The 13,588-nt window shown below is 33.7% G+C and overlaps 2 protein-coding genes across 2 annotated transcripts; one reads left to right on the top strand and one right to left on the bottom strand.

Moving 5' to 3' along the window:
• Window positions 1-6,452: 6,452 nt before the first annotated feature.
• LOC129901068 (uncharacterized protein C24B11.05-like) lies at window positions 6,453-9,626 on the top strand. Its single transcript, XM_055976189.1, has 10 exons — window positions 6,453-6,630; window positions 7,909-7,983; window positions 8,074-8,139; window positions 8,248-8,345; window positions 8,429-8,466; window positions 8,552-8,639; window positions 8,754-8,892; window positions 8,979-9,067; window positions 9,158-9,223; window positions 9,358-9,626. The coding sequence occupies exons 2-10, from the start codon at window positions 7,923-7,925 to the stop codon at window positions 9,499-9,501; spliced, it is 789 nt and encodes a 262-aa protein (XP_055832164.1). The 5' UTR covers window positions 6,453-6,630; window positions 7,909-7,922; the 3' UTR covers window positions 9,502-9,626.
• Window positions 9,627-9,900: 274 nt separating this feature from the next.
• On the bottom strand, window positions 9,901-12,202 carry LOC129901067 (scarecrow-like protein 33). The gene is given in 3 exon segments (XM_055976188.1): window positions 9,901-10,937; window positions 10,940-11,318; window positions 11,460-12,202. Coding segments are annotated over 3 exon segments (1,146 nt in total). The 5' UTR covers window positions 11,724-12,202; the 3' UTR covers window positions 9,901-10,434.
• Between the last annotated feature and the right edge of the window lie 1,386 nt (window positions 12,203-13,588).

Here is a 13,588-nt window from a genome sequence, read left to right as displayed (position 1 = left end):
TTTGGTTCCATCTCCTTGTTGTAACTGTGAAAAGTCCAAAGACTTTGTAGCTCACATGAATAGACTTAAGCTCTATCAATTCTTAATGGGCTTAAATGAGTCATATCAATAACCTAGGAGTCAAATTCTAATGATGGATCATTTGCCAACCATCAATCATTCATATGCCTTGATAGTAGGAGATGAAAGTCAGAGGGCTATTATCACTAGCTCTAACAGTTTAGAAATGAATACTATGAGTAATAGTATTGGGTTGAACTCAGGAAGTATGGATCCTTTTGCTATGTACTCAAAGATTAATAATAGCTCAGGAGTTGGTAGCAGTTCAGGAGTATCTCAAAGGCTTAAAAGAAACTCGATATTGGTGTGTGACTTTTGTAAATGCAAAGAACACAGTAGAAAATTATGTTACAACATAGTAGGATATCCTTCAGATTTTAAATCTAAAAAAAATTCTAATGAAAACTCAGCCTACAATGCAAATGTCACCAACTATCATAGTCAAATTCAGTCTGGGCAAGCTAACTTTTCTTATGGCATGAACACTAATGTTTCTGTACCTGAAGGTAAAGGTAAACATGCTCATCATACTTATAGTGCTGGAAATGTAGTTGAGACAGCTGAGGTATTCAGAAACAAGCAGGGGAGTCAAGCTGAAAGGGAGGTGAAACAACTGCTTCAGGAATATACATTCTCAAAGGAGCAATATGATCATATTGTTAAGATATTTAATCAAAAGACAGAATCCTCTGCAAATACAGTTGGTAAAGCTTTATTTATATTTGAAAATAATGAGGTTTGAATTATAGATACTTGAGCAAAAAACCATATGGTATCTAGACTGGATATGCTGGCTAAAAATTCTGTAACAAAATTTGACATTTCCAAAAAAATATTCTTACCAAATTGTGATACTACTCAAGTCACTCATATTGGTTCTTGTAACTTGTTAGCTGAAAGTGTCATTACAAATGTACCAGATTTCAAGTATAACTTGATATCAGTAAGCAAGATCACAAAGAAACTAGGATGCTCAGTCTCATTCTTCCCTGATTTTTTTATTTTTTCAGGAGCTTTATAATGAAAAAATGAAGGAAGTTGGTAAAAAAGAATGTGGCATATATTTGTTGTTGTAAAGGTTGATTCACAAGGCTAATTGTGATGAAGAGAAATCTGCAGTAGCTGTTAATTATGTACAGTCAGGTGTTAAAGAACAAGATATGAAATTGTGGCATCAAAGATTAGGCCATGTGTCTCCTATAATACTCACTGAGATATTTTCCATGAACAAACAAAGCATGTATAAGGCATCTCAGTACTTAGTCTGTCCCTATGCTAAACAGATAAGACTTGTATTTTCTTCTAGTAGTATCAAAAATTATGAATGCTTTGATTTGATACATGTTGATTTGTGGGGTCCTTATAATACTCCTACTTTTGATGGTAACAAATACTTCTTTACAGTTGTGGATGATTTTTCAAGAATTACTTGGTTGTTTTTGCTGAAAAATAAGTCTGGTGTGTGTCTCTCTTAAAGTATTTTTTTAATATGTCAAAACTCAATTTGAGAAGTTTATTAAGGTAATTAGGTCTGATAATAATACAAAATTTGCCAATTCAGTGTGTGATACTATGTTCAAGGAGTTGGGAATCATTCTTCAAAGAACTTGTACATACACTCCATAGCAGAATGGGGTGGCAGAGAAAAAACATAGACAATATTTGCTTGAGGTGACAAAAGCACTAAGGTTTCAGGCTAAAATTTCTTTGAAATTTTGGGGTTATTGTGTACTTGCAGCAGCCTACATCATTAATAGGTTACTTAGTAGTGTACTTCATTATCAAACTCCTTATGAAAGACTTTATGGTTCCAACCCTTTTTCTAGCTCACTTAAGAACCATTGGATGTTTGTACTCTACCACAAATTTTACTAAGCATAATAAAATGATGTCCAGATCTAGGTCATCAGTCCATATGGGAGACTCAGAGGTGAAGAAGGGTTATGTTTTGTTTGATCTATATACTAGATTATTTTTGTCCGTAGAGATGCTATATTTAGAGAGACCTTGTTCCCTTTCTCTCAGTTCCACAGTTCTAAGCCACAATAAGTGTTTATAGACACATTGCTAAGCTTAGAGGTACTATTTTCAGAATTTACTCAATTAGTTTCTGAGTCTAGCATTCCTGCTCAAGTACCAACTATATCACTGGATCCTACATAAGTTGAGCCTATTGGTGTTGAACTGGAGCATAACTGGATTAAAGATGATTATGAGCCTACTCTTCACCTGTTGAAGCATTAGTTCCCACTACTCAAGAAGGGTCAAGTCCATCTCATATTAGTAGGTCTAGCAGGACAAAACATACTCCTACTTGGTTGAAAAACTTTGTGTCTCTTAATATTAATAAGGAAGTTCAATATCCAATGGCAAACTATATGAGCTATGCACACTTATCTTCTGCTTATCAGTGCTATATTGCAGCAACTTCCATCATTATGGAACCTACCACTTATATAGAGGATGTGTAGAACAAAAGATGGGTAAATGCTACGCAATCTGAAATTCAAGCATTTGAAAGCAACAAGACATGTGAGGTTACTGAGCTACCACCGGGTAAGAAACCTATTGATTGTAATTGGATCTATAAGGTTAAGTATAAGTCAATAGAAGAAATTGAGAGATTTAAGGCCAGGTTGGTTGCTAAAGGCTATAGTCAACAAGAATACATAGATTAAAGGAAACATTTTTCCATGTGGTTAAGATGGTTACAGTAAGATCTATAGTGCCACTTGCAGCCCTTAGAAAATGACATATACATCAGATGAATATGTTTAATGCCTTTCTTTAAGGTGATCTAGAGAATGAAATCTACATGCAACTGCCTCAAGGCTTTGTTAGTCAAGTGGAGAAGGTATGTAAACTGACAAAGTCCTTATATGGACTGAAATAAGCACCAAGATAGTAGAATCATAAACTTCTGAAGCTCTCATCAAATTGAAGTTTAGGCAAAGTCAATACGATTATTCTTTATTTATCAACAAGTCAGAGAAAGAGATCATCATTGTACTTGTATATATAGATGATATGTTGGTAACTGGCAGTAGTTTGAAGCTGATAAAAGAAACAAAAAAGGCCGTACAACAGGTATTTAAGATGAAAGATTTAGGTGACTTAAAGTACTTCTTAGGTAATGAGTTCACTAGGTCATCAGAAGGTATACCAATGCACCAAAGGAAATACACTCTCTAACTTATAGCTGAAGTTGGAATGTCAGCAGCCAAGCCTACAGGAACTTCCATTGATATCAATATCAATTTAACCTCTAAAAAGTATGATGAGCAAGTAAACAGAACCAAGAAAGTCTCAGATGATCCTTTGGTAGATCAAACAATGTATCAAAGGCCGATAGAAAAGCTATTATATTTACAGATGATAAGACTTGTTATAGCCTTTAGTACTCAAACATTGAGTCAGTTCTTACAGCAGCCTAAGAAGTCTCATATGAATGCTGCATTAAGAATAGTCAGATACCTAAAGAGACCACCTGGACAAGAACTGTTACTATCAAGTGGTGCAAATAATGTAGTGACTGCATTTTGTGATGCTGACTAGGCTTCATGTCCACTTATAAGAAAATCTGTAACAGGTTACATACTAAAGCTTGGTGATTTCATAGTGTCTTGAAAAGCAAAAAAATAGACCACTGTGTCATAGAGTTCAGTAGAGGCTGAATATAGAAGTCTTGCCTCGACTATATCTGAATTAGTGTGGAAGTTGATGTTGAAATACAAGTGTCAGTTCAAGTGTATTGTGATATCAAGGCTGCTATCCAGATCGCAACAAATCCAGTGTTCCATGAGAGGACCAAACACATAGAAATAGATTGTCATTTTATAAGAGAAAGAATACAACAAGGGCTAATCAAAGTGAACTATCTTTCTACTACAGAACAACTGACTGACATACTAACAAAAGAGCTGTCTATATCACAACATGAACATCTTTTATCCAAGCCAGAAGTTTTAAACATTTTTGCACCTCCTAGCTTGAAGGGGAGCGTGTGATATGAAGATGTTATTAAGAGTTAGTTAGAGTGTGAGGGTAGAATGGTCAGTTGTGGTAGTCAGTTATAATAACTCGTAACAACCTTTTGTTAGTTAGTTAGAAAGAATTAGTTACTAACTAAGAAGGAAGAGCTATATATGCAGCACATCTCTTCTCTTGTACAAGTTAACTCATTCAATCAATGAAGGATGAAAGTTCTCTAAGAATAGTTTTCTCTTCTTCTTCATTTTACTGTTTCTGTTTTCTGCATTTACCTTCAGTAAGCCCACTACCAAACGATGTACTCTTTTACTACTATTGAATGCATTCAGATTATTTTTGAGGAACTTTCAAAAATAGCAAATATTTGAGCTCGAAATATACAAATACAAAAGAAAATATGAATTCGCTTTAGAGATTTGTATATGAATCCGTAAATTAATTCGCTTCCAAATTTATATATGAGCCCCCAAATTTGTATAATAGCAAATTTCATTAAACTTTACCCGCGATTCATAATTATATAAAACTATAACTATATTAAATAATATACTAATAATATTTTCCAATTCGCGTTATTTTTCCAAATTAATTAATGAGCCTTATAGTTTGTATGATTCCTTTTTAGTGGAAAATATCCAAATATTCAATTTTTTATTTACAAAAAGGTTTTTTTTTCCCAAATAAAATGCGGACGTTTCGTGGTTTGTTATAAATATATTTCTTTTTTTTCTTTTAATAAACAAAACGTCAAAAATTTGCCAGGCATAAGGTGAGCTAGAGTCATAATTAAACAATAGTATTCAATAAATATCCAACAAAGTTGGTAGCATGGTTCATAGAAATTCAAATAGTTGATATTTAAATTATGTTACTGTTTAAGAACTTTCTCTTTCCTGGTCAAATCCAATAACGTGAAGTATTTAAAATGACCCTCAACCTTTTTCAAAATATTAAAATATAAAGTGCATCGCTGAAGAATAATTAAGTCGTGGGAAAACGCGGATTTTTGGTATTAAAAGGAGGGTCTTAGCATGTGGCTGAATTAATTAATTAATTAATGACTTTAGGAATGGGTTGATAGCGTGTTGTACTAACAAGAATACTCGATATTATTCGATTTCCTAATAAAAAAAATATGCTTTCTGGTTTCACATTTGTGGTATGTCCAATTTGTAGGAAGATATGTGAGTATTTTTTTAATTGTTTTCTTATGTTTAGTACGTGGAGTGACACTTGTAAATATTGTTTTTTCTAATTTTACAGAAAAATATTTTCTTCATTTTTAAAGTAACCTTTTTACTAGAAAAAATATTTATCAAATTTTTTGACCAATCAAAGAATTAAATATCCAAACTCATAGGAATTACTTTATTTAATTTTTTCATATAATTAACTAAAGAGAAAAATAAGATGTATATAAAAGAACCAGAAAGTATCTAATTATAGCTCTTCGATTAAGTTCAACTTTTACACAAAAATACGGTGGATGAATGAAATTTGAGGAAACACTTTCCCTTTAAATGATCATACAAATTTAGGCTAGCTGAGCCGTACGAATTTCATATACTATATGATCATTTTTTTAAAAATAATTAATTCAAGTAGGATAAATATTTACTGTACTTGACTCCACAACAATTTCTGTTCTCTTTTTCATTATTATTATTAATTCTTCAATTTTATGTTACTGTTATTTCTTTTACTCTGAAGATCTTACCATTTTTTTGTCAATACTTTTCTTTTCTTAGTTATTTTCTTTAGATTTTATTTTTTCTTACTATTTTCAAACTTATTGTTATAAAAAAATAATTTCAAGCCTACTATATACACACTATCCTCTTCACACAAGAGTTAGAGCCCGTTTGGATGTGCTTAAAAAAAGTAACTTTTATGTGTGAAGTGCTTTTAGAATTTTGAAGTGCTGAAAATTATTTTTATAAATAAGCAATTGAGTGTTTGGGTAAAAGTGCTTATAATGTGAATTTTAGGGTTAAAAGAATAAAAAAAGGTAGTTTGGAATTTAGTTAAGATATAAGGGATATAAAAGTAATTTCCATGGTCAAAGAAAATGACTTTAAGCACTTTGAAAAAAAAAAGTTAGAAATCCTAACTTTTCATTTTTGACTGACTTTAAGAACTTTCTGGCTTAAAGTCATCATTAGGCAAACACGTCCAAAAACTGAAAAGCCACTTTAAATTGATTTTGACCAACTTAAAGTCAATCCAAACGGGCTCTTATTATTGTCGACTACACTGCACTTCCCGTCAAATTGGGGCATCAGATATTTATGTGGTTTGAGAAAAAGATGCATTTTTGAAAACTAATTGGTCAGAATTGTAGACGTAGGACCCAAGACTTTGGTCAATCCCTTTCGGCCAATCTTGTCCCCCTACTTTATGAAACAACTAGAAGGAAGCTTTTTTAATTCGTTGTTCCCTTCATTTTAAAGTTTCTGCTATAAATACACTCCTGAAGTTGCATCCTTTGATTGTCCTCCGTCTTTATTTCCAGCCTTTCTTTTATTATAGCAATCGAGGAAACTGCTCAAAGCAACTTCCACATTCTCATTGAGAGATCTGGTAATGATCTCTTTTTTTCAATTGCTTTCCCCATTTTTTATGATTTTGTTCCAGTTTTGTGTGTTGTTTCCTTGATTGTACTTTTCAGATTATAATGTTTCTTTCTCTTGTTTGTTCTTGTGAATGTCCTCCTTAACGATTTAATAATGTTGTCTTTCTAGTCTCCTTCTCCAAATGGTACTCCTATTTTTTCGGACTTCGTTCCAGTTTTAGGAGTTTTCTTGTTTGTTTTTTTTGCCTAGATTGTCTTTTTCTTCTTCTTTTTTGTTTGTTGATATTCCCCTGTTGTTAAAGTAATGTGATTGAATATCTTGTCCCGTTGAATCTTTGTGAAGTAAAGGTTCAGTTTTTATAAGGATTGATCTTCTTCCTGTACTGTTTCTGCCCCCTTTTTTTTTTTTTTAGCAAAGAGTGGTTAATGATGAATAAACTATACCAATATTGTGGAGATAGTCGGTTAAAGAGGAATATACTGGTTGCCCTGTTTGATTCTTTCCTCTTGTATGATTCTCTTATTTCTCAAAGATCAAGATTGAATTTTGATCAGCAGCTAATGATAATCAAGTTAATTGAGGTTGCTGGTAGATATAATACTATTGTTTGAGTTTCTGAGTTCTTGCCCTGCCATTTTCCTTTTCATACCTACTTTGATTAGTTTGTACTCTACTCGAGCCAAGGGTCCTCTAGAAACAGCCTCTCTATCCCCAGCATGTAGGGATTAGCTCTGGGCACGCTCTACCCTCCATTGACCTCACTTGTGAGATTTCATTTGTATGTTGTTGTTTGAGTTTTTGAGTATTTCCAATTTTATCAGGAGGGACATCCAATAAAATTTCATTTCTTATCTGCTAATTAAGCAGTTTTAAATTAACTTCTCTATTAGTAACTCTTATGAAGCTGGAAAAGCCATGTTTGATCTTCTCCTTTATTATCTGGACATTTTAGTCGCCCTAATGTTGATCTGCTTATGATAATAGTGAGTCAATCACCTTTGAACCATTACCAAAGAGGCTTCTTTTGCAGTCCGTGTTGTATTCCTCTCCATCGTTCTGTGGGAAAGGATTCCTATTAGAGGAGCTTAAGGCATGTTTCTATTTTCTTCTTTCAATTGTTGTGGAGGGATACAAGTATTATCAGTGTGATATGTCATGAGCTCCAGTTTTTAATTGAGCTTTATCCTCTCTTTCAATAGCCTTATCATCTATACTTTAGAACTTCTATCGTTCGTGTATCTCATTTGTCAGCCAAATACTAATTTTGATGTTTATATTTTTTAAGATCCTTAGTACAAAATGGAGCATGAAGACAGCTACAAGCGAGTTTCAGGGCCAAAATACGAGTGTCTTCTCTTTGGTAAGGCTTTATACCTATTATGTGTTCTCCTTACAAGGGAAGATTGCCTTGTGTATTTATTCCTAAAAGTGCTTCTACCTCAATTTGCAGATGTTGATGATACACTTTATCCACTGAGCTCTGGTATTTCAGCACAATGCACCAAGAATATCATTGGTACTTTAGCAGTTCTCTTTACTTTGATATTTCCTCACAGAATTGCTTCCTAGATTAATGTTTGTTGGATCGAATAATCAATAATCTTCCCATGGTTGCATCTTTTAGATTATATGATTGAAAAGCTTGGGATTGATGAGACTAAAGTTCCAGAAATGTGTATAAGCTTATATAAGGAGTATGGAACAACCATGGCTGGTCTCAGGGTAAGATAATCGCTTGTGTAAATTAACTATGCACAGTTAGTCTCAATTGTTCATATGCTAAACTTGTCATTCAATTTTTTCAGGCCATTGGTTACGACTTTGATTATGACGACTACCATCGGTACCACTTCTTCTCTATGTTTCCTTACATGGTCTCTTTATATTGTTTTTAAATGAGAAGTACCTTATACGATCTTCATTGACAGTTTTGTACATGGTAGATTACCTTATGAACTTTTAAAGCATGACCATGTTCTGAGGAATCTTTTGCATAGCTTGCCTGTTCGGAAAGTTGTAAGTTACACATACTTCTTCCATAGCACTACAAACAAACAAGTACCTTAGTGACCGCATACACTTTGTATGACAATGTTGGTGTAATGTGCAAATCTGTTGTGATTGAAACAGATATTTTCAAATGCAAATGAAGCCCATGTGGCAAAAGTTCTGAGCAGGCTGGGATTAGAGGACTGCTTTGATGATATCATATGCTTTGAGACTGTAAATCCTAACAACAACAGCAGTGTACAAGACAACAACAATGGTGGTGAGTCTGTTGCCAAATCTAATTCCATTTCACTCTCGAGACGTTTCAAATATATTAACTAATACTAGATATGCTTCTCCTTTCAGAATCCCCTAGTACTCTTATTGTTTGCAAACCCTTCGAAGAAGCCTATGAACAAGCTTTTAAAATAGCCAATATTAACCCTCTGAAGACGGTATGTAATTAGCCTTGATTTTGGTATTTCCATCTTTTACTGATTAACCTGAATTCTAACCTAATACTTTTATCTTTCTGCTTTCCTCAGCTGTTCTTTGATGACTCGGTTCGTAATCTTCAGATTGCTAAGCTCACGGGCCTTCATACTGTATGGGTAAGTTGAATTACCACCAACTTTGGGAGCAACAAAACGAAAAAGAATCTCACTTTCGTCCTCTTAATTCTTACTACTTTCGTCCTCCTTAATTCTTACTAATATGCATATGAATTTCGTTTATTTTGGTATAGGTGGGCGCCTCGCATAGAACAAAAGGTATAGATCATGCACTAGAAAGCATTCATAACATGAAGGAAGCATTACCGGAGTTATGGGAAGATGTTAAACCAGACATTCGCTACTCGAAAGAGATTGCAATTGAAGTGAGAGTTTAGTTGTGTAATCTCACAATAAAGACAACCATATAGTTGTAGTTATTTAATTTTTTTACTTTCTCTTTTCCTTGTCTTGTTTCTTCTTTTGCCTGTTAACCTGAATAACAGTTGTTTCATTGATTTCACGGTCCCTAGCTGTATTATTTATTGCTTGGTGAATGTGAAATTTCTCATGTGACTATAGTTATCAAAACTTCTTTCTAGAAGTAAGTTTTGGCATGTGAAGTCGATGATGGCTGCTGAAACATGTTTGAATATTAAGTATTTGGTTGTGACATGACTTTTGATCCAACCACCTTTCATCTTCAATGTCTAGATCTGCTTTAATTATTTTCTTAGCTTCATAAATGTAATTTATATTGTCACTATATGAAATTACCCTCACCCCCACCCCTTTTCTTCCTCTTCTCATTCGTATTATGAAAGTGGAGCTTATTGGCAGAAAAGAATCAACTTGGATAGTCCATTGTCATTGGTTTGATACCCAATAATGGTAGTTGTTTTAGTATTATAATGCAAAGTGACCTGCATAAGAATTTTCCATGAACCTCCATAGCATCACTACAAAAGTTGAGATTCACAAGCTTACAGCTTTATGAACTAATTGGTGTGAATGCATTAAACTTCTTGTTTCTGTAAAAGCAACATGTAGTTCTAGCCCCTTTGAGAATTGGCGTATACTCAAAAACAACACGTGATTGAAATAATAGAGTAAACAAGGATCAATAGTCAAAAAGGTCACCTCAGATCAATGAATGTTTCAGGCTTAATCAAAGATGAATAAGAACTCTAGGGATGTTGTACTGATAATTGCCTAATTTCTAGCTTCTTGTATTCCATTCATCAAAAGCAAGCATGAACGATATAAGTGCCAGCACACATGATAAAATCAAATTGTTCAGTTTGTTAAAATGTAATTAGACTTCTGATTGATCAATTATCACCACGTTTCCAACAAGAAAGAGCATATATAAGTCTGCCTTTCCATCCCTGCAGCATCCAGTAACCATCTTCATCCACCAAAAAGTCCTTATGGTATCGCCGTTGCACCTTGGCCCTCACTTCTTTAACTATGTGCTTGTCTAATGGAAGCTGCCTAAAGCCGGCTCTCTGGTTTCTCAACTGCCACTGCTTATATGGTTCTGTCCTTTCAACTCTTGCAGTACCTTCACAAGCCACAATGTTCATAATTTCCTTCCCGAAATTCACCTTCTCAAACAGCACTCTTTCTTGATTTTCACGCGGTACAGTTGCCTCCATCATGTCAAACAGAGAAGAGAAGTGGAATAGTGCCTCCTTAAGTCGAGATATAAAGAAAATTGAGTTACATGCCCTGTTAACAATTCCATGAAGGAAAACATCAGGCTTCATTTGCTTAATCAATCTTAACACATCATCCCTTGGACTGTGTTCGTATACTGTTTCATCAGGCACATATATAAGCAATTAACAACAATCATCTCATCTCTGTTTATCTTGAGATCCTCCAGCTGGATAGAATCCCATTTCTTAGCTATAGCATTATACTCAAAAGGGACATTAAATCTCCTGCAATACTTTGCTAAGCGACGCCTTGTCTCCTCAACTCTCTCTGCTGGTCTGAATCCAGGTTGTGGAAAATCTGTTCCTGTAATCCGAAGTTTAGGAGGTCCTGATAACCTAAGGGAAATTTCCTGAATAAAACATGGCCATTGGAAACAGTACAGAATACCAAAATAAATAATGTGTATACTTGCTGCTTCCCTTGTCAGCATCCCAATTGACTTGTTAGCAAATATGTTAGACATCTTCCTGAATGGGCACGCTGTAACATACACCTGAAACAAAGGCGAATTTAGGATCTAAAGTCAGTGAGTTCAGAATGACAGTAAACTTATTACTATATTGTACATGTTTTAAAACTTTTTCTGCACATGATAGCAATGGATTCAGTTGAACCCGCATAACTTGCCTCTAACCTGAAAGGCTTTTAATATGTCTGCAGCAGATATTGTCTTCTTGGCAAAAACTGTATACAGTTCTATTCCAGTGCCAGCCAAACGAGCCTTGAGGGCATCAGCAAAGTAGTCTGCCATTCTTTCTGTTGCATCACCATATGGAGAACAGTGTAGCCTAATCAGCTTGAGCTTTTCATGGGCTGTGCACATTGAGTTAACAGACTCCACAAATGCATTCGCGATGACTCGTTTTGCACCAGCTAGTGGTCTTCCTCGTTTTGGCATTCTTGATTCAACATATAATGGCTTATTAGCTAGTTGTTCCTCTATTGAACCATCAGTACTCTGACAACATGGCGGATCGCTATAAAATCCAGGATTCTTGGAAGAACGAAGAAGTGTTGTATCATACAACTCTGTTTGATCAAATCCTTCTGAACAACTTGCTAAATACTTATTTCTTGTTGGCCCTTACAGAATCACTAAAATCCTTATAACATTGAGGATATTTTTGAACCTTTTCTGTATAATAATTCATACAAGTATGTTGAATTAATTGTTGATCTGCAGAAAGGGCATCATAAAAGGATTTCTCAGTAGTTTGTAGAGCTAAAGAATCTTGAAGCATACAATGCCTATTCTAAGTCTTCCTCTTCTTCCATAAGCATCTGGTTAATGTAATTAAGGACTCCATCAAAGTAATCACATGTCAGAGATGAGTGATTATTTGATTCCATTTCAAGAATCAAAGATGTTTAAATTTCTTTTCATCTAATTAGCAGTACAAGAAACAAATAAATATCAATCTAATTACCTTGTTATAATGTGGATGACATTGTCTCAGACAATTCGTCTGTTTGCTTGTTTCAGAAAAATGATGAATAGTAAGTATTCTTATTTTGAAGCCTCACTTTCTAGGAAATAGAGGTAGATAAGACTTGTACACTTGGTTGAACGTAGCCGCCTAAGTAGCATTAGCGTAGCCAAAATTTCAATAATTACTATATATACATAAAAAATAAAAAATAAAAACTGTGTAATTCTTCACCAAATAGATTTGGATGAACCCTCGCTCCTACTTGCTTCGGCCTCTGCTAAGCATTATTATTATTATTATTTTCAATGTAGTTTAAAGTTATGGTGTGAGAATATTTATTTTAGAACTGACTACTAACATTTTGATTTTGATGAAGCATATTTATTTACTCTGAATAAGAAAACTGATTATTTAAAGTAACCAAATATTCATTTTATTAAGGATATAAATGACAGAGACGCAAAAACAAAAATCGTGATCGATTACTAACACTGTCTAACTTGAATTAATGTGCCAAAGTAAAAATTGAGACCAAGTTTAAAAGTCTCTGACTATATATATATTTGGCCTACAATTATTGACATATTATCAACCAAGTAAAATGGTTGTCCACTTTACAATGGTGGATAGTCCATTTACTTTTTAAGTGGGTAAATTGACCACTAATATTTTCCTCCACTTGTATATATGACAATAAATATAGCCTTATACTTCAATGTAAAAACACACATAAAAAAAGAGAATTACTACTACTCTCTATATTACTACTCTCTCTATATTAATACTTTATATATATATATATATATATATATTCTCTTGCTCTTCTTCCTTTATAAAATTCTTAAGTTAGTTAGTTTATAACACGTTATCAGCACGAAACTCTAATTTTTCAAAAAATTAACTTCTATATCAGGTATATCTACTAAAAAAATTTATTTTTTAAGTTATCTTTGTTACTTTCAAATTAATTTTCATCATGTCAAACTTGTCAAAATTGGAATTTGTGGCACTTGATATTTTTGGTAAAAATTATTTGTCATGGGTACTTGATGCTGGAATTCACCTTACCGCTAAGGGTCTTGGTGATGCTATAATTGAAGGAAATACAACATCAAATCAGGATAAAGCAAAGGCTATGATTTTTCTTCGTCATCATCTAGATGAAAGCCTGAAAATGGAATACTTGACAGTGAAAGATCCACTTGAATTGTCGAAAGACTTAAAAGAGAGATATGACCACCTCAGGGCAACGGTATTGCCAAGGGCTCGTTATGAGTGGATGCATTTACAGTTTCAAGATTTTAAAATCGTAATTGAGTATAATTCTGTTGTA

Source organism: Solanum dulcamara, chromosome 8 (genome assembly GCF_947179165.1).
Source record: "Solanum dulcamara chromosome 8, daSolDulc1.2, whole genome shotgun sequence".
Taxonomy (NCBI): domain Eukaryota; kingdom Viridiplantae; phylum Streptophyta; class Magnoliopsida; order Solanales; family Solanaceae; genus Solanum; species Solanum dulcamara.
Note: the sequence above shows the minus strand (reverse complement) of the source record. Positions and strands in the feature narration are given on the sequence as shown.